General features: G+C 40.7%; 2 protein-coding genes across 2 annotated transcripts; one reads left to right on the top strand and one right to left on the bottom strand.

The window, feature by feature from the left end:
- Positions 1-39: 39 nt before the first annotated feature.
- Positions 40-3,877, bottom strand: RPL24 (ribosomal protein L24). The gene is made up of 6 exons (XM_005490397.4): positions 3,747-3,877; positions 3,556-3,631; positions 2,368-2,478; positions 1,140-1,276; positions 634-697; positions 40-165 (listed from the first exon to the last, which is right to left on the bottom strand). Exons 1-6 carry the CDS (start codon positions 3,749-3,751, stop codon positions 85-87), a joined length of 474 nt encoding a protein of 157 aa, XP_005490454.1. The 5' UTR covers positions 3,752-3,877; the 3' UTR covers positions 40-84.
- CEP97 (centrosomal protein 97) lies at positions 3,864-21,446 on the top strand. Its single transcript, XM_014269422.3, has 11 exons — positions 3,864-4,099; positions 6,269-6,411; positions 7,342-7,500; positions 7,882-7,983; positions 8,469-8,582; positions 9,430-9,596; positions 10,898-11,062; positions 12,835-12,968; positions 13,462-14,233; positions 15,250-15,325; positions 16,079-21,446. The coding sequence occupies exons 1-11, from the start codon at positions 4,060-4,062 to the stop codon at positions 16,772-16,774; spliced, it is 2,568 nt and encodes an 855-aa protein (XP_014124897.2). The 5' UTR covers positions 3,864-4,059; the 3' UTR covers positions 16,775-21,446.
- Positions 21,447-24,898: the final 3,452 nt, after the last annotated feature.

The raw sequence follows: 24,898 nt of genomic DNA, 5'->3' as shown, positions 1-24,898 counted from the left end.
GTGTATCTCACACAGCAGAGCAGACCATGACACAAGTAATGGAATTCCATCAGATGTTTATTCAGCATGACCAAGTTTGGCAAGTTAGCGCTTTCCACCAACACGGGGAGCAGAAACCTTGACTGGTTTCACAATCTTCTGCTTAGGTGCTGCCTTTGTAGGGGCCTGAAGAGAAATAATGAAGTATGAGTGAAAAGAAGCCATTTATCTGCAGTTCTAAAAGTGTCCCTGTATGTACTTTTGACAGAAATCAGACTAGGGATAGATCAATACTGGGATCATGTTAGCATTTGTTTACAAACATAACACTAAGCCAACACATGGTATTAATTCAGAAGTGATAATGAAACACAGAGCAGCACTCATCAATATACTGTTACCAAGTTCCTAGACAGTGAAGATGTCACATTCAGACAAGTTTTTATTTATTAATTATCTCTGATATTAGGTCAGAGAATGGATTTCTTGTAATATTATTATTATTTTTAATATTATTATTAAGAAAGTTACACGAAATGCTTCCTCAACACAGAAACAGGAATTTCCAATTAAGTGCCACAGCAGAACATTGTGTGTCATGTTACAACATGGTGTATTCCATTTTACAATTTCTATTTGCCTACTGCATCTCACCTTTGCAGCAGAAACAGCTGTTTTCTTGGTTGCCTGCTTAGCCTTCTTGGCTTCCTTTGCAGCCCTGTTAATTCACAGAAAAAAGTGGAAGTTATCTATGTCTGCCACACACAGTTTCCTTGTTTCAGCACTGTAAGCTTCCCGAGACCAGTAATGGAATGCATTACTGCAGATTTCTCCTCTATATTCACTATCCCCTGAAGGAATTTCTACAGAGATGACAGAACTGTGAATGACAAAAGTACAAAGGGAAAAGGCAAGGAGAGATCCTTCTCTGCTGCCACTATCGCTTGCCAAGATTACTCAGTATTACATACAAATATACAGATAAAAAGCAAACAAAAAACCAAAAATAAAACACAGAGCTCACCTACAGTTTAAGCTTTTGTATGAAAAGTACTGTAACCTTTGAAAAGCTTGAGATAGTACTGTAATTTTTGAAAAGCTTGGGATAGTACTGTAATCTTTGAAAAGCTTGGGATAGCTCCACTGATCTGGCTTCTCACCTGATAGCTTGTTCCCTCTGTGCCTTTCGTACTTCGGGCTTCTGGTTCCGCTTGGCCATGATCTCAGCCAGAGAGGCACCAGTGATGGCTCTCTGAAACTTCACAGCACGGCGCGTGCGCTTCTTCTGGACCTCTTCCTAACAGGGCAGGAGACAAACACACACAATTAGCATCACAAGACATCAAATACATGGCTAAAGACAATTATGGGAACAAGCTGCTACTCAAATTGAAGCTATTTAAAACTGAATACTGCAGTAGAATTTTCCTCCTCAATTTAGAGAATCCTTCTGTTGGGTACAGAGAAGTGCTGCCCTACCTCCACATGGCTCCTTCTCCAGCCACATCCTGTACTTTTCATTGTGTGTTACTACCAACAATCTTTGGCTGGCTCCCCAGCTGTCCAACTATCAGTGCTGGAGACACACATATTAGACTCTGTATCTTCTATACTTCTAAGCAAGTAAAAAAAAAAAAAAAAATACTTTGAAAGAATGTTACAAGTTCAGCCATCGGTAACTCCCAGACGAAAAAAGGGGGGAAGGATAAACCTTTGATGGTGTCTTCTGAAAGGAAAACACTCCACACCTATTCAAGTGGATCAGGTGCTGGGGAGCAGTGTAAGCTATCATGCATCAACTTTCTTCAACCATTATTGCACTGCTGTAAGCCTTTCTCAAAGCTCCTCTGCTGTGCAAGTTTAAAGAAGAGCACTGCAGCATACCTCATGCTACATGTTTCATGATTTATCCTTCTCATGCAATGACAGCTACAAAGGGAAAGACCTCATGCTACAGCCCAAAGTTTTCAAGGAGAGTCATCCCTGCCCCTCTAACCCCAAAATCAGCTCCCTATGCTGTCACCATTGAGGAAGTTTACAAGACCAAACTTTCACAAAGTCTGCATATTAAACAGCATTGCCCACCTTCCCTAAAACTAACTTTTAAAAACAAGCTATTCCTACAATTATTAAGATCTACTGAACATACTATGGGTCTGAGTGGTCTCCCAAAGAAGTGCTACAACACAATACAATGATTTTGTTGAAGTGGTGTATAAACTCATGTAACTGCAGTCACATTTTCACCATTATTAACTAGTCTTCATCCTGGTAACTTGGGTCATGCTCCTGCTGAACACTGGCACACTTAAGTGACCTCTGACAGAGCAGTGACCACATCATCTTTTGGTCACCACCTTCCAGTGCCATTGGCTGGTATGTACTTACTGACTGTCCCTTCTTGTGCTTACGCCTGTACAGAACAGTCCAGTTGATCTGACGAGGGTTTCTCTTGGAAAGGAATGCAGACTCACATTTTGCATTCAAGAACTGAAAAACCTGGGAAGGCAAAATGTTTTGTGTAAACTTTGTTTCCATGGAAGACATTACCACAGTTTGCATTAAGCATTCTTTGAGTCAGCGTTTTTTGACACTGATGGTTTTGGAGTTCTTAAACACAGCTCTGACTAGTCAAAATTTTAGAAGGTAATTCAAGAAATCTCAAGTTTTGTATTTTGTTACATTGGTCAAACCGATGTATTGCAAGGCATTCTGAAGTATCTTCATTTTTCTGAAAAAAGTTCAAATTACCACTTGCATCCCGTGCTGCTGTGTACTTCAGGCACAGCATGAATAGCTGTGTCCAGCATCATGCTTCCCAAGTGTCCATCCTCAAGCAACTATGTACTTCCTGTACGTGGGAGTGATTCAGAACTTGGCCTAGGGAACACAGGGAGACCAATGCTCCACCCGATTCCCCCCTGCCTAGTGACACTAACCTGTTTGTCTATAACATCAGGCAGAACGTGCAAGCCGGTTTGTTATTAGCTATATAATTCATTTAAAGTACAACCTTATTCCCAGGAGCACTCACAAGGATTCGGCCAGTCTATCTCCTGGTTATTTTGCCGGGAATTCGGCAGAGAAAGATGACTGTACTGGGATACTCAAAAGCCAAGCCATCCTTTCACAGGTAGGGACAAATCCTGTCTGCGTATGACATGACAGCCTGAAAGGGCTCTCCACCCTATTTTACCTCAAAGATTTCTACTCAATTAATTTGGGAGACCAGCTGTTGTCTCCAGCGAATCTCAGCATTTGACGCAGGACGTCTAAGAAGCATTTTCTACACAAGTTTGGTACTTTACACCTGCTGCTTTAAGACTGCCTTTAGAAACTGCATTCTAAAGCTCAACCCCGAGCTACAGCACGGATCTCCTGCGGAGCAGCCACGGCAACTGCACAGCGATGCTATTTTCACACAGCTCGATACGAACGACCCGGGCACGGGCCACATCAACACTACCGGAGTCTCCGGACAGTCCCAGAGGCGCGGCCCCGGCTCCCCGCGCACCGCCCGGCCGCCCTCCGGTTCGCAGGGCCCGCTCCGGCCCTCGGGGCTCGCCCCGGCCTCACCTTCCCATCCGTGCGGGCGTAGCGGCGGCCATGGCCCGGGTAGATCTTGTAGCCGCTGAAGCTGCACAGCTCGACCCTGCGCGGGAGAGAAGAGTTAGGGGAGGGCGCGGGTGCCCGGGGGAGGCGGCCGGGGCCCCGCGGCGGCCTCCCCGCGGCGGATGGGCGCGGATAGCGGCGGACGGGGCGCTCACTTCATGATGGCGGCGGCTGCGAGGGGCCGGAGAGGCGGAGGGGACGCCGGGAGGCGCTGTCGGCAGCGCCGCGCGGGGCCCGACGGGAGCGGAGCGGGAAGGGCAGGGCAGGGCCCGGCCGGCAGCACCGCCCCGCCCCGCCCCGGCCGCACCGCGGCAGCTTCACGGAGCGCTCACCGGGCCGGGCTCCCCCGGCGCAGCCCCGGCCGCGGGACCCGCCGCTCCAGCCAGCATAAAGGGCGCGGCGCTCCCGTAGCGGCCCGGCCCGACCCATCGGCGCTCCGTTGCCTGGCGGTGTTGTCAAGCGCGGGGCATGGCGGCGGCCGGGGCGGGGGACGAGGCGGCCGGAGCCGGTAAGGGCAGCCCCGGGCAGATGCCGGGGGCCGCGATGTTGGGGGCTGCGGGTCCCGAAAAGCGCTGTGGGCGCTCGGAGGGGTGCGGGGGGCTCGGCGCTGCGGAGGCGGCGGCGCCCCCTCCTCTCGGGGCCGGCTCGGCGGCTCCGGTGCCCCCGCTGTCAGGCGGCCCCCGAGGGCCCGCGGGCTGGAGGCGGCCGGGGCAGCGCGGGGCGAGGGGGGCGCCGCGGGCACCGCTTCCCGCCCTGAGGAGCGCCGCTGGCTCGGGGCAGGACGGAGCACCGTCCATCGTGCTGGAGAGTCCCGCCGCCTTGTAGAGCATTTATAGGCCAGGATTTCAATGATATAGGGCCCGGTTTCCCTAGAGGGGAGGGCTGAGGGGTCTTGGGGACAGCGCCACTTCTGAGGGTGTAGTTCCTTGGTTCCTGCCAAACGAGAAATAAGCAAATTTGAATGTTTTCCTGGGTCCTGAAAGCCTATTAGGAAAATCTCGTTCCCCAGGTATTATATCAATGAGTCTTTATAGAATGGAATCATATTAATTTTGTAGAGTTCCACGTGTATATATAATTCATGCTGTATACTGAACTGCCATGCTTAAGCAAGCAAACTAAAGCTTGTTGCAAGGAGAAGGACAGACGATATTGAAAGAGGGATCTATGTTTCTCGGAATCCTGAAGGTGCTCATAAAGGATCCCCCCAGACTGGGAGATAATGCCAGCACCCCAGGTCGTTTAACACGTGTGTGAAAACTTCCTTTGTCAGCATCATGGAGAAGTGGTTGTAGCAAGTCTGACTGCAGGGATGTGTAGTTCAATAGCAAAGCAGGTGGATGATGTTGCCATAGAAATACAGGTTCTTTGCAGATAGTTGTATGTGTTAAGTAGCAGTTGGATCATGTTATACTTGAATGTTGGAAATCTATGAGAACCGTGTGTAAAGCCACATTCTGAGTGCCCCAGTTTGAATGGGACACCTCGTGCATGAATAAAAGGATTACTCTTGCAATTCTGTACTGTGGGTCCTTGCCTCTCTCCTAGGTTGGAGGGGCCAGTTGTGGATTTTTGTAACAAACCCTTGGATAAATAAGCAGATGCAAAGTTTGTCTGGTCAATTAAAGTGATCAAGCAGTTGTAGGAGTGACTGCTTGAGTGAGAAACAAGTGATACTTTCTCCCTAAATGTGCAGACAGGAGTGTGATGGTTGCTGGCTCTGCCTTGCTGCTCTCCAAAGCCCTTGGGGCAACTGTGGATTTGAAAAAAATGGGAATATAATAAATGTCATCAGACATCTTTTTTTAGAAATGCATCTTCTCTAGCTGACAAAATGGTACACAAAAAATGTTTGTCTCCATCCATAGTGTAACTAAACCCTAAAAACTATAAACTGTACTACTAATATGAGAGTCATATTAGAGTGAGAACATTTGGGATATGTTGCTGAAAAAGGAAGCATTTTTTACTGAACAGATATTAAGAGAACAAGAAGCACTACAGTGGTGTTTGTACATCAAATACGCTGCAGAGGCTCAGTGTATGAAAATTATTACCAATATCAGGTGTCACTTTGGGCACCCAGTGATTCAAGTTATTCATGAGAACTTTATGTAGTGACCCTTTTTGCATGGAACATTTGAATTGTGTGTTGCACTAAGTAAATGGTGTGCTGGCCCATTTACAGTTTGTTCTTCCCAGTGCCCCAGTACTGTAGTGTGGCTGCATGAGTGGCTTCTCAGTTTAGATTGAATGATTACACATAGTTACTTGTCAAGCTGCTCAAAACTTAAATTCTCTGAAGAATTTTTAAATTTAGGTTCTTTTGAAATTTGGGGTTTTGAGGATCGCACTTTTAAATTTAGCTACCAGAATTTTGCTGCATCTCACTTCAAAGGATTTTTGTGACTTTCCCAGAATTCTGCCAGAGTTCCTAAGTGGGACAGTGTCTGGTATGTGTATCTTCCAGTAACTGGATCAGTTACTCTTAAAGTGTTCAATCTGGAGTAATTTGCTTTAGTTTTACATGGAAAAGAAAGTTAATCTGTTTCTCCAAATTATCTGCATCTATTATAAAACAAATCTTTTTATTTTGCATTGCTTTTCCAGTACATGTTCTCATATATAAACTTTGTGGTGCTTTTTTTGTTGTTTTTTTTCTCCTTTTTATTCTAAGGCTTGATAGTCAACTGCTCAGGTCAAGGATTGCAAAAGCTTGGTCCAACTTTGCCCTGTGATGCTGATACTCAGACTCTGATTCTGGACAAAAATCAGATAATTAAATTGGAACACTTGGAAAAATGCAGGAATCTGATGCAGGTCAGTATTGTTTGATTTGAAATTGTTATCAAATAATGGTGCTATGATGTTAGCATCTTCTGCCTTCAGGCACTATTATGTTATTGAAGTAAGCTAGCAGTTACTGTCTTCACAGGAAAATAAAGGATGGCTGGCTAAAGTAGAAAGCTTTGCCTTCAGCGGAGGTCTGCAGTTGATAGTGGAGGGGGCTGTAACTAAAAATGAGCTAAGTAAATCCTAATGGGGGAGGGACATGATGAGAACACTTAGAAAAGTCACTGATAACTCAAATTTTGATACTTCTTAGCTTTTGAGTACATGGGCTTTGTAACATTAAAAATAACTTTGTATTTTCACTGCAAGTCCTTCTGGATAGACTCGAAGCTGCCTGATAACTTTTACAGACCAGCTTACACTGAGTTGGCAGAGGTGGGGTTTGTTGCTACAACAAACCTTCACCACACTGCCAGCTTGGTGATCTTGTTACTGAAGTGTGTGTCTAGTCAGGATTTACCCTTTAAAAACTTTGTGGTTTACAGTTCTATTAGCACAGGACCTGTTTGAGAATGCTGTGAAATACATTTTGTCCTCTGCCATATTGACAGTAAGTGCAATTTTACACCAGGAATGGGGCAACAATTTGCACAATGAATTGGCAGTTCTGATATTACAACCTTATTTTCATATGACACAATTCCTCATTCTTTTTCTTTTTTTTAGCTGTTGCTAGGAGAATTTCCTCTTAAGGTTGTGGAGTGAGCTGTGAGGACTCATGTTCTTTGATCAGTAATTTATTTCCTGGCTCTTGCAGGTTTTTTGTCTGTGTCATTTACTTGAAATGAAATACATAGATTGAACAAGTATCTGTTGGAGTAGATTTTTAACTACTAGAAGTAAGACCTTACTCTGCCTGCATAGTTAAAGCTGTTTATTTTGTGTGTCCATCTGCAGCTCTCTGTGGCCAACAACCGTCTGGTGCGAATGATGGGTGTGGCAAAACTGACCAAGCTCAGAGTGCTCAACTTGCCTCATAACAGTATTGGGTATGTGGAAGGGCTGAAGGATTTGGTGCACCTGGAATGGCTGAATTTGGCAGGAAATAACATTAAGGTAAAGTATTCACTCTGTTGCATTTACCAGAATCTTTTGTTGTAGAAATTTGGAACATGCTGCAAAGAAATCTGAATATGTTTTGATTGGAACAATGTTACTATTTTGTGTCTACTGGCTTATGAAATAGAAGATGGCAGCTTTTGGAGTTGTCTAGGAAAAAATGAAAGGTTTGATATCAAAATGAAATGCAAGTAAGGAAGTAGTCTCCAAAATTATTATCTATAAAATACAACTGTATTAAAATATGGTGTTTATTTTGGGTTACTTAGCTAGTGGGTTTTTTTTATCTTTCAAAAGAATTTATAATTATTGATACTTGGTTTTATTTAGTAGCTAAAAAAGGGTTGCTGTGAGTAACTGATTTCTTTATTTTTGTAGGCCATTGAACAAGTCAATTCCTGTCTGTGTCTTCAGCATCTTGATCTATCAGACAATAACATAGCTCAATTAGGTGATCTCTCTAAGCTTACCTCACTGAAGGTAGGTGTTCTATCTCTGTTTTTAATGCATTCTGTACAGAAAGAAATTTGCTTTGAAAATTGCTGCCTTTAGACATTCACTCTTTGAACACTAGCTCTTAGAGCATTTTAATTCATTAAATGTAATTTCTAGAGAGAAGTGTGTAAATGTTCTCTTCCTTGTTTTGAAGTTGCAGGAGCTGAGGCAGTGATTTTTCTAAAGCCACTCTAATGATTTTGATAAAGATATGATGGTGATGATATCTTCTTCATAACTCTTTGTTCTCTTATCCTATCACGAATCAAAAATATACTTCTAACTCTTCCAACATGCATGCTGTAGAGAAAAATGTTTCCAAATGATTTTTTTGGTAACTGTGACCAGAAAGTCTTACTTATCCTTCTTTTGCAATGTGTTTATGTCAGGTGATGCCTGGAAAAGAAATCTGTGGGTTCTGACCAAGCATTCATTTCATCATGTGTTCATCATGTGTTTTTATTTTATAGACTCTGTTGCTGCATGGAAATATTATAACTTCACTTCGCCCTGCCCCTGCTTGCCTACCTCAGAGTTTGACTGTTTTTTCTTTGGCAGAAAATGAAATCAGAGACTTAAATGAGGTAAGATATAGAAGATAGATCACCTTGTCTTTAGGTAGACTGAAAGAAGGAAGTTGAACAATTGTTTTGAGATTGTAACTGAAAATGGGCTCTCTTCTCTGAAACAACATAACTTGTAATAGTTTAATTGTTTATATGTAATAAGCATATTTGCATTATCTGCACGAGCTAGTGGTGTCTTTTAAAATTTAGTCTGGAAAGAAATTTGCCTTTTTTCTGCTATGTTTTTGTTATTCAAGGATGTTACTTTTAGGCCTAACCTTTTCTAGTTGTCTGAAAGCTGAGCTGACTAAATGCTGCAGAGACCTTCTGCAGCTGCTGGGATTAGAACAGAGGTTTGAATTGCACTTGTTGCCACTGACCTATTTTTCAAACTGTGTAAGAGAAACAAATAATCTGCCTGTGACTTTTGTCTTTATTGTTTTGTTTGTTTGATTTATTATAAGTAGCAGCCAAAACTCTTGGTTGGGATTTCATGTTGGAAGAAAATTTTTTGGTAATAATTTCTTTTCAAAACAGGGCAGGGTTTCTCCAGCTTTTTGGCTTGCCCCCCCCCTTTTTTTTTTTTTCTTTGTTTGTTTTCAAAATCCAATAGCTGTTGTAGTAAACTGGACTCATACTACATCTTTCTATACATAAAGCCCCATTCCCAATTTTAAGAGAAGATAATACTTTCCTAGGACTAATAGCATTTACAGAAGAATCATTGGGAAATTGCAGTGTTCAAAAATCAAATGTGATTCTTGATTTATTTGTCATTCAGTTGTTTTACACAGGTTGTCCAGCTGTAGTTAGGAGAAATGTGGAATGTTTTTCTGAGTTAACAAATGTATTTTGTTTTCTCAAGGTTTCTTTCCTGGCCTCTCTTCACCACTTGGAGCAGCTGTCAATTATGAACAATCCTTGTGTGATGGCCACACCTTCTGTCCCTGGCTTTGACTACAGGCCTTATATTGTCAGCTGGTGTCTGAACCTTAAAGTTCTTGATGGATATGTGATTTCTCAGAAGGAAAGGTGACATAATAGTATTATTAAATCTCTGAAATTATTACATCAAGTTCGGCTGAGCTAAAATTGCTATAGCTAAATTTTTCATCTGTTACACTGGAATTATTATTTAGTTAGCTTAGACAGAAGTATGAAGTTAAGCTTTTGTTTTGTTGCTCAAATCACAGAAGCACTTCTACAAAGCAAAACTGTGATAGCAGTTGATCAGTGGTCTGGTAGCCTTTCTTTACAGCCTGTTTGACTTTGCATAATGTGACAATAAGCAGGAGTTAAAGCTGTTGTCTTGGGGGAAGCTCAAACTTGCCCTTATATAAGCATGATTTGTGTGTGCATTTCTAGATTTGGCTTTTTTGTGTTATCAATTAGTTAAATATAATTTTGCTCAAATCACTTGTTACTGTATCACTGTGCTCATTATATCCCTATGATATCTGTATGACAAAGTTCTTGACATCAGAACAGCCCAAGCATAAATATTATCCAGTATAAGCACATTCCAGTCCAGGACACTCACATCCTAGGACATTAATGTCCTTTTTACCCTGTTACCAAAAATAAAAGGTGCCTTTCTCTTGGTCAGAGGTGAACCAATTCTATTTCTGTTTCACCATAACCTGCTATGACTTTCCAGGAGAGTTGCCTGTTGGAATTCTAGACTTCTTTTTCATGACTTTTTCATGGGATGTTCTGTATTAACTATATTATTACATGTGGGTGTATTATATTAAATAATCTCGCACAGAAATTAATTTTTAAAACAGACTTGTTGAATACTTTTTAGGAATATGTGCTCTCTGTGTCTGTTTTTGTGAACTTCTCTGTTTCTGTGAAAGCTTTGCTGATAAGTTCATTGAGACAGATGTGTTTTCAGTGCTCAAAGATAACACAAAGCAGAGATGCACAGTTTTGGACAAGTGGGTTTTTTCTTTTTTGTTTCAATTGATGCCTAAGTGAATTAGTACATAATACCATTATCAGAACAATGAATTACCACTTTCTCTGGGTGTTGGGAAGGATGAAAGTTTGACAAGAAATCTCACAGATATGTATGCTTGGCAGAAAGATTTTTGAATGTGGAATCTGAAGAAGGAATAGAAATGAAAGCAAATTTTGATATAGAAGAAGAGAATTGCTGAGCCAGTCTTACAGGCTCTTACCTGGGCATTGCACATGTTCCAAATCTTGCTTAGATTTGTAGATTAGCTCTTTGGTACCCACTAGAAGAACTGTAGTAAAAACAGAGTTACTGTTTCTATGCTGTTTATTAAAGATGCCATTTATTAAACCATTTTCCCCCTTCCTAACAGCTTGAAAGCAGAATGGCTCTACAGTCAAGGGAAAGGAAGGTCATTTCGGCCTGGGCAGCATGTTCAGCTAGTTCAGTACTTGGCTAATGTTTGTCCTCTCACATCTGTATATGGACTCCAGACTGAAGAGGATGCCAAACTGGAAAAAATACTGAGTAAGCAAAGGTGAGAATTTAGTTTCTTTCTTAGAGGATGTAATTGAGAACATAATTATATATCTGATGTGTTAGATGTGGTAAGATTTCATTTTAAGTATTTCAAAGTAGCAGTGAGGACTGGAGATGCAAAGTGCCATGAAAGTACAGGATGTGTCCTAGATGGGATTGAGAGGCAGAGCAGCAGCAGGAGTGTTTTTGTGCTTTCTGGGCCAACTAGGGGAAAATTCCTTTGTATTTTTCAGCCTGTGCTTTGTAGGACACTGAAAGTATTTTGTGTTAGAACTGTGATTAAAATAAACCATGAACTGGGATTTTTTTTTTTTATTGCCACACAAAAAATGATGAAAAATTCAAGAAGGAGCTTAGCTTTTGTTCTAATTGTAAATGAGGACTGTTGTGGTACACTGGTGTGTTAGCCACTTTTTTATTGTTGGAATATTCTTTCTTGGTTTTAAAGTTGTCCTTTGGGGGGCACTGTTCCCAGTGATGCGTTTGTCCATCTGTATCTGGCACCTGAGGTCTGTCAGCAGAGGCCTCTGGAGAGCCTGCTGGTTCTGGTAGCTGTGTTGCTAAGGTCTGTGCAAATAGATGAGTAGAGTTATCATGGTGTGTTTCTTGTCCATGTAAAGGTGAGCTAATTTTGGTTAGAAGCCAGAAAACAAAGCAGTCCAGGTTGTTCTATTCCCTAGGACCTATTGACAAACTTTTTCTTGCTGAAAGAGCAGAAAATTCAGCTCCCAGGAGCAGGCTACCTAAGTGGCATAGTGTGGTTAAAAGGCTGAGCAACAAAAGTGTTGTAGTTAGCAGAAGGATATCTCAAAAGAAGGACTAGAAACTTGGAAGCATCTAGAAGGAGTTACTGCTCACTTTGCAAGTGTAGATTGATCTCCAGGAGCAAATGATGGAAATGTTTTAGCTGTTTCTGAGGAGAAGGTGCAGTCAAGGCATCTCAACCTTGGAATCTCTAGCTAAGTGCTCTAGCATTCACATCTTTCTGGGGAAAATCCAGGAAGTTGTTCTGTTGAATATAACTCTTCAAAAATTAAAAAAAGCTCTCAACAACCAAGCCAAAAAAAACCTGAGTAGAAAAAGCAATCTCCCCAAATCCTCACCTATATTGTATATACACATGCATATATGGTTTATAGGACAGTTTGACTTTGTCCTCTGTCTCCTGAGCTTCTAATTTAGCTGGGCTGAGACAACCTGTGTGTTCTCTGAGTTTGTAAAGGATGATGTTTTTTTTGTTGCAATATTTGTTGATTTGTGCTAGGATTTTGGGCTGTTAGTAACAGGAGCACCTATTCCTTGATTCACTTACTTTGAAATGTAAAAGATACTCCCACGATTCCTAAAACTCCTCTATACCTACACATATAATGTATTCCACTTTACAAACTTAAAATATTTTCATACATTCTTCATATGTAGAAATACCTCATGGTTTTCAGTTTATAGTCAGAACTGCATGTTGGGCTTTTTTTCATTTTTATTTGGTAGTTTTTTGGGGATATTTTGTTTGTTTGGTGGGGTTTTTTTTTGGTTTTTTTTAACATGTATTGAAGAAAGAGGGGCTGGAGGAAGGGGAGCAGGAAAAGACTGCAATTTCCTCCTTTGTGAGTGTCTTGTGTATATAGGAGTCTGCATAACAAGCCTCTCCTTTAGAATGTTTTGATCACTTGTTTCTTTTGAAATAGCTCATAGTTTCTTTTAGATGTTTTCTGTACAAAACAAAGTTTAAATAAAGCACAAAATCTATTGTTGGCCCTCTCTGCTTAGACTCCACCAGAGGCAGTTGATGCATGAAAACCAAAATGAGGAACCACGGACATTTTCTGCTCCTAGCAAAGCAGTGCCAGTTGCTCATGAACACAGTGCCCAGGCCCAGCCATCTCAGACGGGTCTTGAAAAGGGTAAGGAGCTCATCTACTCCTGTTTCTAACCTGTGGAAATAAATATTTTTCTTTTGAGCATAGGTAACTTCATGGAAGGAATTTCAGAACAAGGCCCTGTTATTGTTTTATTTTATTGATCTTCTATTTTCTCAACTGAAGTTGTAGATTGTTTCTAAAAAAATCCAGTCCATGCTTATTTGTGTCTGGCTGGTTAGGCAAAAAACCCAATCCAACGAAATGAGAGTTACTACTTTGACTTTTGCATTTTATATAAGTTTATTCTCCAAGGAAGTGCAGTTTATGCCATTTCTTGTACCCGGCGTTTGCCAAGTTTGGATGTTACTGTGGTAAATATTGTCCTGATACAGAAACAATGCTCATTGTTACTAACATGTTAGATCATCTTACACACCAGGTGCTAACTGTCAAAATGAATTTGGGAATCCCTATGAATTAAACAAACTACTCATATTATTGAAATACTCTATAATGTGCCTTTCTGCCTATCTAGAACCTGTCATCCAGAGGAATTCTTGGGTAGGACCAAGTGCAAACAATGATCATTCCTATGCAGTAAAGAACACTTTTCTTCATGAAAGAAGCTTTTCCAAGGAGCTACACCTCGAAGATGTACAGACAGATGAAGATAAACTAAACAGCAGCCTTTTATCCTCAGAGTCTACTTTCATGCCAGTTGCTTCAGGATTGGCTCCAGTGTCTCCTGCTTCAGACCTGAAGCTACATGGAATCAATTTGAGCCTAGAAGATGATGATGATACAGTGATTGAAGGTGTGAGAGATATTAATAGAAGGGAAACAACTAAAAAGCAGGAAGCTGTGTCTGTTACAGGAGAGCACCCTAACAGAGCAGCAGGAAGTGTGGAAACACAAGAGAATATCAATGAAATCCTGCAGGTTCCTGCTCCTGAGCTGGTAACAGCTGGCCTGGCTGCAAGGACTGGCCACTATTTAGGGGCTGCTGAAGGCCAAGTTCGGCACAGTCACCCCAGAACCTTGCTAGGTGCTGAATCAGGAGTAAAAACTCTTTGTCCTGAGCAGGTGACAGAAGAAAGGTCTGCTTCACTGGCTGGGCAAGGTGCAGCAGCAGCTGATCAAGGTGCAGCTGAGCTGCAAAGGATGACTGAAGCAGCTACCAAGCTCCAAGCTTCCTGGAGAGGATTTTACACCAGGAACCACCACCCTCAAGCCAAGGAAGTGCGGAATGAAATTCGCCTACACAGAATGCAGCAGCACATCATTTATTTAACAGCTGAAATAGAAAAGTAAGTTGAGGTCATGCTGTGTATTTGCAATTCTGTCTGAATAGAACCACCATTCCACAGTATTTCAGAACAGATATAGATGATATAACTACTCACAGTAGAACCTAGCATCAGAAACATAAAAGTGATTACATTACAGGATCACTTCCTGTAAGGTAAGCACAGTTTTGCACATAGCTATTCATACTCTCAAAGTGCTTTCTATAAGTGGATTGGATTAGAACACATTTTTCTATTTCTATTTTAGCAGGACTTGCATATTTCAAAATAGAAATTGCTGAGTGGGATTTATTTATTTGTCTCCTCACAATTAGAGTCTATAAATGAAGTGTCCATATTGGGAGTCGTTATTCTGTTGCTGGTAAAAGCAAGAATTTCCTCTACCTTGTATGATACGTTTTAAAATGTGACTGTGTTTGGTTCTGTTTTAATTTTTGATCCTGTGAATTCATGTTTGGAGAAATCATGGTCAAAGTTCCTCAATTTGTTAGCCAAAAATTCTGGATTTACTTAATGTCTTCCTGGATCAGCCTGGATCAGTCAATCTGACAGGCTCTTTTTCTTCACTCTCACAAGTGACAAAAGCTCTGTAAATCAAGTTGAGTGCTCAGTGAACCTCTAGAAACTCCCAATGCTTACACATCATACTCCATCCATACATCAGTGGGACAGCATAATTTGAAATGAAGAAGTAGTATTTGGTGTGTGAGGGGGTGATAGCTGTGCAGGAAAAAAAATAAGAGCTCAGGTTCAGTTTACAAAAAGACACTTTATTGCCAAGCCAACAAATGTGCACTAAAAGGAAGCAGAATTTAAATGTAACTGAAAAAGAAACTTCAAGTCAGCAGCTGGGTATTTATGGCAAGCCAGACTGCAGTAATTTCTTAATGTTAGGCTCTGTTGTATCTTTCAAAAGTGCTGTTATATAAGTAGGCATTTTTATGTGTTCTTGTTGCTCTTGTTACTCAAATGTTCCTTATTTAAGCTGCATAAATTTTGGATGTGTGTTCTTGCAGACTGAGAAAAGAAAGAGAGGAAGATAAAATGCAAAGGCTTGTACAGGAGGAAGCTATCAAATTTCTTTGGAACCAGGTAAGTAATTTTAGTCCTCTTGTTTTTCTGCTTAAATGTGAATTTGGAATTCAAATTTGAATCTGCCTATGTGTGAATTCACATTATTTCTTACTGTAGATCCTGGAGAAGACAGTCAATATGGTTCAGTTTTTCCAATGATTTGAGTGGTTTAATAGACTCTTACTGCTGTGTTGCCTGCTATACTGATACTGTGGGGGCAAATAACCCTCAGAACATTAGTGCAAGCACACTAGTTTTACCACTAAAGACTAAATAGTGGCCTGGTGTGAGAAGAAAGGCAAAATGCAAGAAAAGCTAAATAAACATAAGCAGGACTGTGAAGAATTATGTGACTGGTAAATGCCCATGGCAAATGAAATGATATCAAGATGTGTTGCTTGTGAGCAACTCAAAAGTTGTTAATACAACTTTTAGGAAGGAAAGTTGTTACTACATCTTTTAATAAGCTTTTCTTCCAACAATAAGGTTGTTTTCTTAAAAATGGATAAATCCTTTCAGGCTTTAAGAACAGATTGCTTTTTCTTCAGGTACTTGAACTGGGAGCTTTTGTGCTCTGTTAGTGTTTGACATGTAGGTTTAAAAGCTATGATTTCACAGTAAGAAGAACAAAATTTCCCTAATGATACAGGAAACCTTTTGTTTGTCACTTGGTCTTGGTTTTATACTAGAGCTTGGTTGCTGAATGCAATAAATCCACTAGAAATCAAAATATGTTTATCTGCATTTCATAATAAATTTTTCTCTATGCAGGTTAAATCCCTTCAACAATGGCAGCTCTCAGTGATGCAGAATTTAGGTGGTACTGGGATCCCTTCAGCCAACACTTTATGTTTATCCAAACCACCTCTTCAGTCATCCACAAGGGAGCAAGAAACCCCACCCGCTGTTAGTTCTGCTTCGTTAGCTCCAGCTAGTGAGGATGATCTCCAGGAAAAGTCTTCGTTGCAGTTCCCAGATTCTGGCTTTCATTCTGCAGCTGATCAGACTCGTGCCAGTGAGCTGTGCAGCTCTGCAAAGAGCTCAGCTGAAGGAAGTGAGAGCTCCCTTTCCATGGAAACCATCAAACAATATGGCAATTGTGTTTCAGCATGTTGCTCAAATGGAGAGGGTGGGCAAAGTAAAGAGAGCTCTAGTAATGGGCAGGACAACGGACTGATAGAACAGTATTTAAAATCTGTTCAGCAGCTGGAAGAGGCTGATGAAGACACAGATTGCAATGAGGAAATGGAGGGCAGCTGTCTACAAGTGTCTGTGTCAGCAGAAAGCCAAGATTCTTCCTCTGACACTGTCTCTGTAGAGCTCCCTCAAGACACATCCTCCCCAGTCCAAGGCGAAATCTGTCAGATACCACCAGGAAGCTACAAACTGACTTCTGGAATGGTAGAAGGGAAGCAAACAGACTGTGATTCTTCGTTCCAGATGCTGCATGTTGGGATAGCTGTATAATAGGATCGTTTCCACAAAGGACTAGGGATTCCATTTCACTTTCTCTTTCTTCTTCCTGTTTATACAAACTTACTTTTCATGTGTGCTGTTTCAGATTCTGACTCATGTTATGAATTTATGTTGTAATTACTATTTTATTGATGTTGCTGAGAATTGATACTAACTATGCTAACCTGAAATCAGCAAAGTTCTCAGTGGCAATCATTATGCACTTTATTTTCAAACATAAAACTGGTATCTTAATAACTGGCCTCCATTAAATTAATTCTGAAGATTGGTGGGTGGGTGGTGGTGGTGGTAGTGTTTGCTGTGAATTCACTTTGGTGAATGTGTTAGTAAGTATTTGTTTGGTTTTTTTCCTGCAAAGAAAGATTAAATTCTTATTTTGCAAAGAGAAGAAAACAATATGGGAAGAAATTGAGTCAATCCAGGCAGTATATCCTGTCATAGGTGGGATACAGCCCCCTGAGAAAGATGAAAAGTTGCTTTTCAGACTTCTTTTCATTTAAACAAGAGTAACTTGGTCAGGGTATCAAAGATGCATTCCAGAAAACCAGCGTCTGAGTCAGTGACTTTTTTGTAAATAACTTGAAGCTGCTGGCGAGGAATTAGATCATTTACATACACACTGAAACAAGGAATTTCAGGAGAGAAACCTCAGGGAGCTTCAAACAAGCTTTGACTTTGTTTGCCCTGGGGTTGAATTTCCCTGCCTTCTCAGGTAAGACTCAAAATGGAACCAGTAGGAGCCAGGACTAAGGAAGAATTTCAGAAGAGCATATGATTTGGGAACATCATCTCCAGGGCTGCCCTGCTGGGTTACAGCAGCAGATTTGGTGGTGTGTGTTTTGCTCCACTAGGATGCTACTGTCTGTCTGGGATTTGGATTTCAGTGGCTTTCAGGACATCAGTGAGTTTGATGGATCACAACTACTTTTATCTACAGGTATAAATACTAAAAGCAAATGCCATGACTTAACTATTTCCTGATATCTCTGTTGGGTTTTTTGGTTGGTTTTTTTTCCCCTGTATGTCCACTAGTGGACATTTTCATTAAATTTGGATAAAAAGTTGTATTTCTTCCCTGTTAGGAAGTGTGCTGAGATACCTAGGCTATGCTTTCCACTTAAACACTGGGAAAGCAGCAGGGTTTGTATCTTACCCAGCCATTGCTATGTTGGGTTTTTTAATGGAAAACTACTGGGTATCTTAGTGTACATCAACAGTGACAAGGGAAATCTGTTTTGCCCCTGATTTGTGATGGACAATAGTGAAATAAAAGTTGATGTTGTGATTTACAGGGGTCAGTTGCATTTTGCAACATGTACTGGAAGCCCAGTGTTGCAGTAGTTTGCTAATGTTTACTTCTCAGTTACAAAGACATATGCTTTTGTAATTCTCTGGATCCACAGGTTAACTTCTGATGCTATGGTGTCCCTAAAACCAACTAGCACTCTTTTAAAAGGACTCTTATGGCCACATTACCATGTAAAATAATTTAGTTTTTGTGAAAGCTTTGGTTGCATGTCTGCTTTTGGTTCCAAGCTGAAATTTGCCACTACTCAGGAGTTTGGTATGAGGCCAATATCTGCTTGAGGCATCAAAATATCCTTTATTTAGAACATAAATGGTGTTTTGGACTTGTACCAGCCATCTTCCCAGTGGTGAAGTTCACCTTGGAGGAATAAAGCTTGCCTCTGTGTTTAGAGTAGCCATCATCTCTTTTTCTCCCACCCCACAAAAGTTCTAGGGCACCAACTTCTCCAAAGGGCTGTCTCTGCAGTCAGGCTGATCTTTGACTGTGCCTTGCATATGTGGGAGCATTAAAGAAAACCCAGAACAGCAGAGGTGGTAGGTCCTGAGTGTGCTGTCCTTCTTGCTGAATGTAGTCACAACACATTGGTAGCATGACCATATTCATAATTAGATCTTGGAGCACAGTTGTGCTTGGGTATTGAAAATGGTACAGGTGCATTAATGTGTCAGTGCCTGATTACCTGGGCAAAGCAGGGTGGAGTCCATGGGATCATAGCCTTGTCCTCTGAAGGTGCTGAACTTGGCTTTAAATCTGCCGTGCCTGGGGATCTGCAGTTCATAGGACTTAGCTCTTTGAATGTCAGTATGTTATATAAAACCCCAAATGTCAAATTGCAGATTGAGAGAGGAATTATTTCAGTGTTTGAAGCAGTTCTGGATCTTGCACTCTGGAGCCAGTGGCCAGGTGTAAGTTCTCTTCCATGGCAGAGTGTTTTATTGCCAGACCTGGAAGAAACCAGACCCCTGCCTGGATAACAATGTTTCCCTTACTGGAGACTCTGAGGGAGCCCATGTATTTTGCTGTTTTGGATTGTCACTTTTGCTGTGCACTTAAAGGTGAAACATCTTTAATTTTGGAGTTGTCACAGGGGGAAAACTTGGTGCAAGTAAATTTTTTATGGAAGCCCTAGATGTTTCTTGATATTTCCTTTTCTTGTTAGAACTTGCAAGCACAAAGACAAGACAACTTGCTTTAACTAATGCTGAGGTCAGCTGTTGTCCTTATTAATGTGCAACCTGTACATACAAAAATGGTTTTATGCAGGTACAGCAAAGCATGTACCAACGAATATTCAGCTTTATCTTAGTTTTTCTTGGGAAACAGTGAAATACTAGAAATTTTTTTCTAATGTTCTGAAAAGTATCTTGCATGTGTAGAAGATGCGTTGCCTAAATATAGAGAAATCAAAGAATGGTGAAGTTTTTGGATTAGTTTTTACAGGGTTAAATGTAATTAGTTTGTATATACAGAAAATATTTTCATCCTGACCATTAAAATACATACAGGGAAAGACATAATGAGGGATACAGTGGAAAAATAAGGAGTAAAACTGAATGTATACTTAAAATTGTCTTCTTTCAGCCCTGTTTTGAACTCTCAAAAAATCATGATGTGGAAGTATCATAGTTTAATATATGGCTTAGCATTTACTCATCTTTGTTTAAGTAAGTTTCCTTAATCTAGGTGTGCAATATTCTTTTAGCTGGATAGGGATGCACAGTTTTGCTTTGGAGGTGATGGAAATTTCATAAAGAAATTGGAATGCCTAAAATAGATCTGAAACTTTCCTGTGTTAATGTTGTATTCTTTCCTTTTGAAAGGCTTCATGATCAGCAGAAGAATGTACTTTGTAGAAGAAAAGCTTATCTCTTGTGTTTTGTCCTGGGCTGATCCTCCAGTGTTAGTGGGAGAGATCCCTTGGTTATTTGCCAGGTGATATTGCCAGCTCTGCTGTGAGTACAGTTGAAATGTTTCTTTAATTTGCTTCAGAAAAATCAGATAAATATAGCTTAGGCTATTTAAACTGCACCACACAAGTAGTTTTGCCCCAAATGAGGTAGCTGGCACATGAAGGCCTGTTTTCAGCTAGTCTGTGGTAGAAATTACTCTTTTTCCTCTTTTTCTAAAGGCTGGGACAAGTAGTTCTATATACCATAATGCAAGAAGGCATTAAGACTGCAAATTTTATTTTGTTGCTTCTAAACCACAAATGTCCTTCAGCAAATACTTGAAAAAATCCTTGCTAAATTAAATTGCAGAAGCCTAACAGTTGTTGATAGTTAAGTTTCTTAAACAACCATAGATTCCACTATTTGCATGCAGCAGTTTAAATAATGCACTTAGCAGCCAGTCTCTATATTAAACAGTTGGTTTTTTTCTGAATAATGTTTGTATTTGAGCTTGCAAACTGTTCCTGGGGTTTTTTTTTATGATTTTGTATATATTGTCTGAAGAATTCCAATTTTGTTTCTACTTGTAGCAGGTTATCTGATGAACAAAAATGGAACATATGTTCCTTTGAGATTACCTGGGTAATTTTTACTGCACTTGATGTTCTAGTGTGTCTCACATAGATACACTTTTTCCTGAGAGAATAAAATTGTAGCAGTTAGGGGAAACTGACTAAATGACAAAAAACCGTAAAAACCGGTCAGTTCCCTGCTAGTGGAAAAGACACTTCCTTTTTTTTTCCCCCTCTCCTGTTGTATTAACTTTCCCCCCTTCCCCCTTGAGGACGTGCCACCCAAATGAGTATGCATCAAGTATTCATAAAGTCTTTCAAAATGTCTTCTTTTAATAGTTACACTTCTTTTTTTCCCAGATTAGCTTTCTAGGACAAGTTACTGAGAAATACTTGCTTTCTATATGCCTACCAAAAAGTTGGTCTGTCTATTTTTAAATGTTTTCTTTGTCAGTAGTGGAAAAAGCACAGGATCCCTTTCTTGCAAGAACATAAACCAGTATTTATCAGGAAAGGTGCTTTATCTATTGGAAAGTGCCATGCCAAATTTTATTGTGCAAGAGCTCTCAGTAAGAATCTTTTTCCTGGCTTCATTACGTTTATAAGTATATGGGCCAAATTTATGTGTAGCATAATTCTACTGAATTAATTTTTTTGAGACTTCACAGTGGTATTCTACCTCTAAACTAGAATTTGAGAAGAAAAGAACAATTGGGTATTGGTTTGTCTCTCTATTTCTTGCTGTTTTCTGTGAAGAATGGTGGGTGGTTAAATTGGTACAGTTAATATATTTTCTATAAGTGTTTACAATTTGGATTTATTGTTTCTTAAGTATTTTGTTTGTATTGCTGAGTTTTGAATTTTAAATAAATGATTTGTACATTTATTGAAAATTTTAAGGTGTACCTTATATTGACTTTTATGGCTATAGTCATAATCTTACAATTGGAGAGCTCTCCTGGGCACGGGAAGCTCAGGAATAGGAAGCAAGTGATGGCAAGATAAGAATTGACATTCTTTCCTTGGCACAGCTGAGACATCTGATGGCCACTGTTCCAGTGCCTGGGACAGTAAGAGTGTAGTAGGGTATGTGAAATGAGTTCACCAACGACTCTGAAATTGGTCTTTGTGATTTGCAGCCCTTTGTTTCCAATGCTGGCCCTCTTTTGTGCTCTTAATTACCTGCTGAGTTTGAATTCAAAGATGTGGCAGTGTTCTGTGCAGAGTTTTCTAGAGAGAGAATTCAGAAACACAATTGCAATGTGTGGTGTTTCCTCTCTTGGTTTGGTCAGATACCTGCTCTCTTCTTAAACAAATGAAGGCTAATTAAGCATCTTTTAGGTTTTAGCAAAAAGAAACAGTTGAGGACTTCAGACATACATGAAAGTCATGTTTTACTGCAGCACAGTTCTGTGAAAGGTAAAAAAAATACAACAATAACAAAACTGAAACAACATAGCTAACTTTGTTTTCACTCAACTTGTAACACATGTAGGTTTGTAGACATTTTAAACTCTTTACTATGTGTTCCTACTTCATTACACCAAAGAAATCTTTTTTTTTTAAGTGGGACTCTTCTGTATTTACTGTTCGGGTGGTGAGGCACTGGAACAGGTAGCCCAGAGAAATGGATACCCCACCCCTGGAAGTGTTCAAGGCCAGGTTGGATGGGGCATTGAGCAATCTGGTCTGGTTTCTGCCATGGGCAGGAATGCCCCTGCCTGTGGTAAGGGAGTGGGAACTAGGTGATCTTTAAGTTCCCTTCCACCTCATTCTAGGACTCTATTTGAAAAACAAGAATAGGCATAGCTAAAATAACTCACTTCAGATCTGAAAAGAGAAGAGCAGTGTCCTTTTCTTTTAAAGGCCTTAAAGCTGTACTAGTAAGTTTTAAATGCTGTGTGTTGTAGGGACAGTGACCATAGCACTTCAGGGACTCAGGTTGAAGTTCACTCTTGCCCCTGGCTTTTATTTATATTTGTAATAAGATCAGACCTTAAAATCTTTGGCTAGATTTGGAAAATAAAGGGATGACTAGTGGATGGGCCCATTTTGATCAAATGGAAATAGTTACTTTTAATTTTATGGGCTGAAATCCTTATCTATGCTAGGACCACCCAGCCCATTCATTGGTGGGGTGGTGTGAGAAGCAGGAAAGCCCTTGACTCTGTAAGCACTGCTCAGCAGTAGCTGAAACAGCCCCATGTTATCACAGTTTCCAGCAGAGTCAAACACAGACCTACCATGGCCACTGTGAAGAAAATTACCTCCATTCCACCCACAACCAGTGTAGCTGCTCCTTCTGATGTGTGCAAGATGATATTCACCAAGGGAAGGAATATCAGAAAATTGTGCTCAGGATGCCCAAACCAAACAAGCTGCCTCTGACTTTTAAGATGATTTAAACTGTGAAAATTGAGAAGCCCGTGATCATAAAGAATGCTCTGGAAAATGTAAAATCTGGCACATTGTTTAAAGTGCTCATATGTTGGACTGAAGGCCATAAACCATTAGAAAAGCCTAAACAATTCTCAGACAATGTACTGAGCAGTCTAGCAGTCAGGGGTGTTTGCTTAGCCTTGTGCTAAACTGCATTCAAGCAGCAGCCTTTGGGAAATCTCTTCCTATCCATTGTTACACCAGCTGAAGTTATCCAGTCCCCTGAGCATTAGCAGCATGTTTTCTGGTGTGGGAAGTACATGGAAAATGTGCTGAGCAGCTTTCTAGTGCTTATGCCTTAGAGCCTGTGGGACCTGGGGAGAAACAGGAGACACTGAGAAACTCCACAACCAGGATTCACTTTTCTTCTTTCCATCAGTAGTTCCTACAGCCCCTTCAACCTGAAGTTTTGGGCAAATGCATGTGGTATTGGAGCCCGTGTTTTCAAGACTGCATCTCCAGCTGTCTTGTACTGTTGAGCTCTCCAGGGCAGAGATGCACTTGTTCTCTCCTCATTGCAGCTTGCTCATTCCCAGGCTCAGTAGCTTGACAGCAGCTTGGCTTTCCTGTTGGTCTCTGATTCGTTGGCTTTACTCACAGATAGGGAAATTGTTAAACACATGAACTAGGTATTATTTTACTAGTAGGACAGAAAAGCTGCTTTTATCTCTCACTGGCTTTCTCATATTCCTAGCTGCCTGATGCTTTCCTTCCTTTGGTGTAGCAGTCTCAGTGTTAAAATGGCAGGATCTATTCTGGGCAGCCCATGGCTGAGATGGCTGTGGCCATGTCCATTGTGTGGTGGAGAAGTAGAAAAAAAGACCAGGAAGAGTTTCTTTTAGTCCCAAAGGTAAGCAGAGCCACCTGGAAGAAATGGAAACCTGTGTTCCTTCCTGCCTGTCCCTGGAGTGGGAATGCAGCACAGCTGCTTGAGGCAGGTTCATGGAAAGGCTGATGCCTATAGGAAAGCTTCTCTGTAACCTTTTGGAAAAGGACTTGAGGAAGCTGTAAGATGATTCTTCTAACAAAGGTGTTATCCCTTTAAAGCATTACATGATGTGAAAACCATCTGATGGCACCAGGTCAGCAAAGGAGTTTTTCCAACAATTAAATTTCAGCTCTGCCTGAAACCAGGGGCCATGCTGAACTTGTGTGCAAGGTGAGAGTGAAATTTGCTGTTCTAAGGACTGCAGAAGTACAAGACCTGGATGGTTGTGGAAGGGAAAAAACATTGGAGAAGTGGTACAAGGGTAATGTAGCAAAAGGAGACAGAACAAAGGTGTTTTGAAAGGGAAAATGTGGGTTGTGTTCTTTGCAGACTGTCCAATGCATTGTTTGTTAAATCTCACCATACTTCAGCACAAAAGTGTGTTTTAATTTGCCTCAGGGAGCAAACCAAAACATTCCTCAACACTTGCCTATAATCAAGAATGGGTTCAGTAGTCCCATATATATTATCAAAAATGCTGTGTTTTATTGACTATTTTTTGTAGATAAGAGAGAAAAGGGCAATGGGGCCAAGGGCCCAGCATAACTTCATCTTACTGCATATAATTCTGGAAAAAAAATCAAGAAATCTGAATATTTTTCATTATCCAGTTTTCTGTGCTCAAATCAAAATAACTGGCAAGTGCTCCTGGCGTGATAAACAAGGAGGGATGTAAGGTGAGCAACAGCTGCTTAAGCTGTACTTCTTTTGGCACTAATGACATTTAGATGTTGCATGGTGATGAGGTGGAACAGACCTCACTAATGCCATTGACTCTCAAATAACCCAAACAGCCTTTTACATGGGACTTGTTGTAGAGCAGGGGGGCAAACACAGAGTAATTGATGTCTGGCCTCTGTCCTAAAGGACTTACCATGTTAGAGATTAGAAAGGCATATTTAATTCATTATTAGGCCT

The sequence above is a fragment of the Zonotrichia albicollis genome, chromosome 2 (assembly GCF_047830755.1).
Source record: "Zonotrichia albicollis isolate bZonAlb1 chromosome 2, bZonAlb1.hap1, whole genome shotgun sequence".
Classification (NCBI taxonomy): domain Eukaryota; kingdom Metazoa; phylum Chordata; class Aves; order Passeriformes; family Passerellidae; genus Zonotrichia; species Zonotrichia albicollis.
This window is presented reverse-complemented; position numbering and strand designations above follow the sequence as displayed.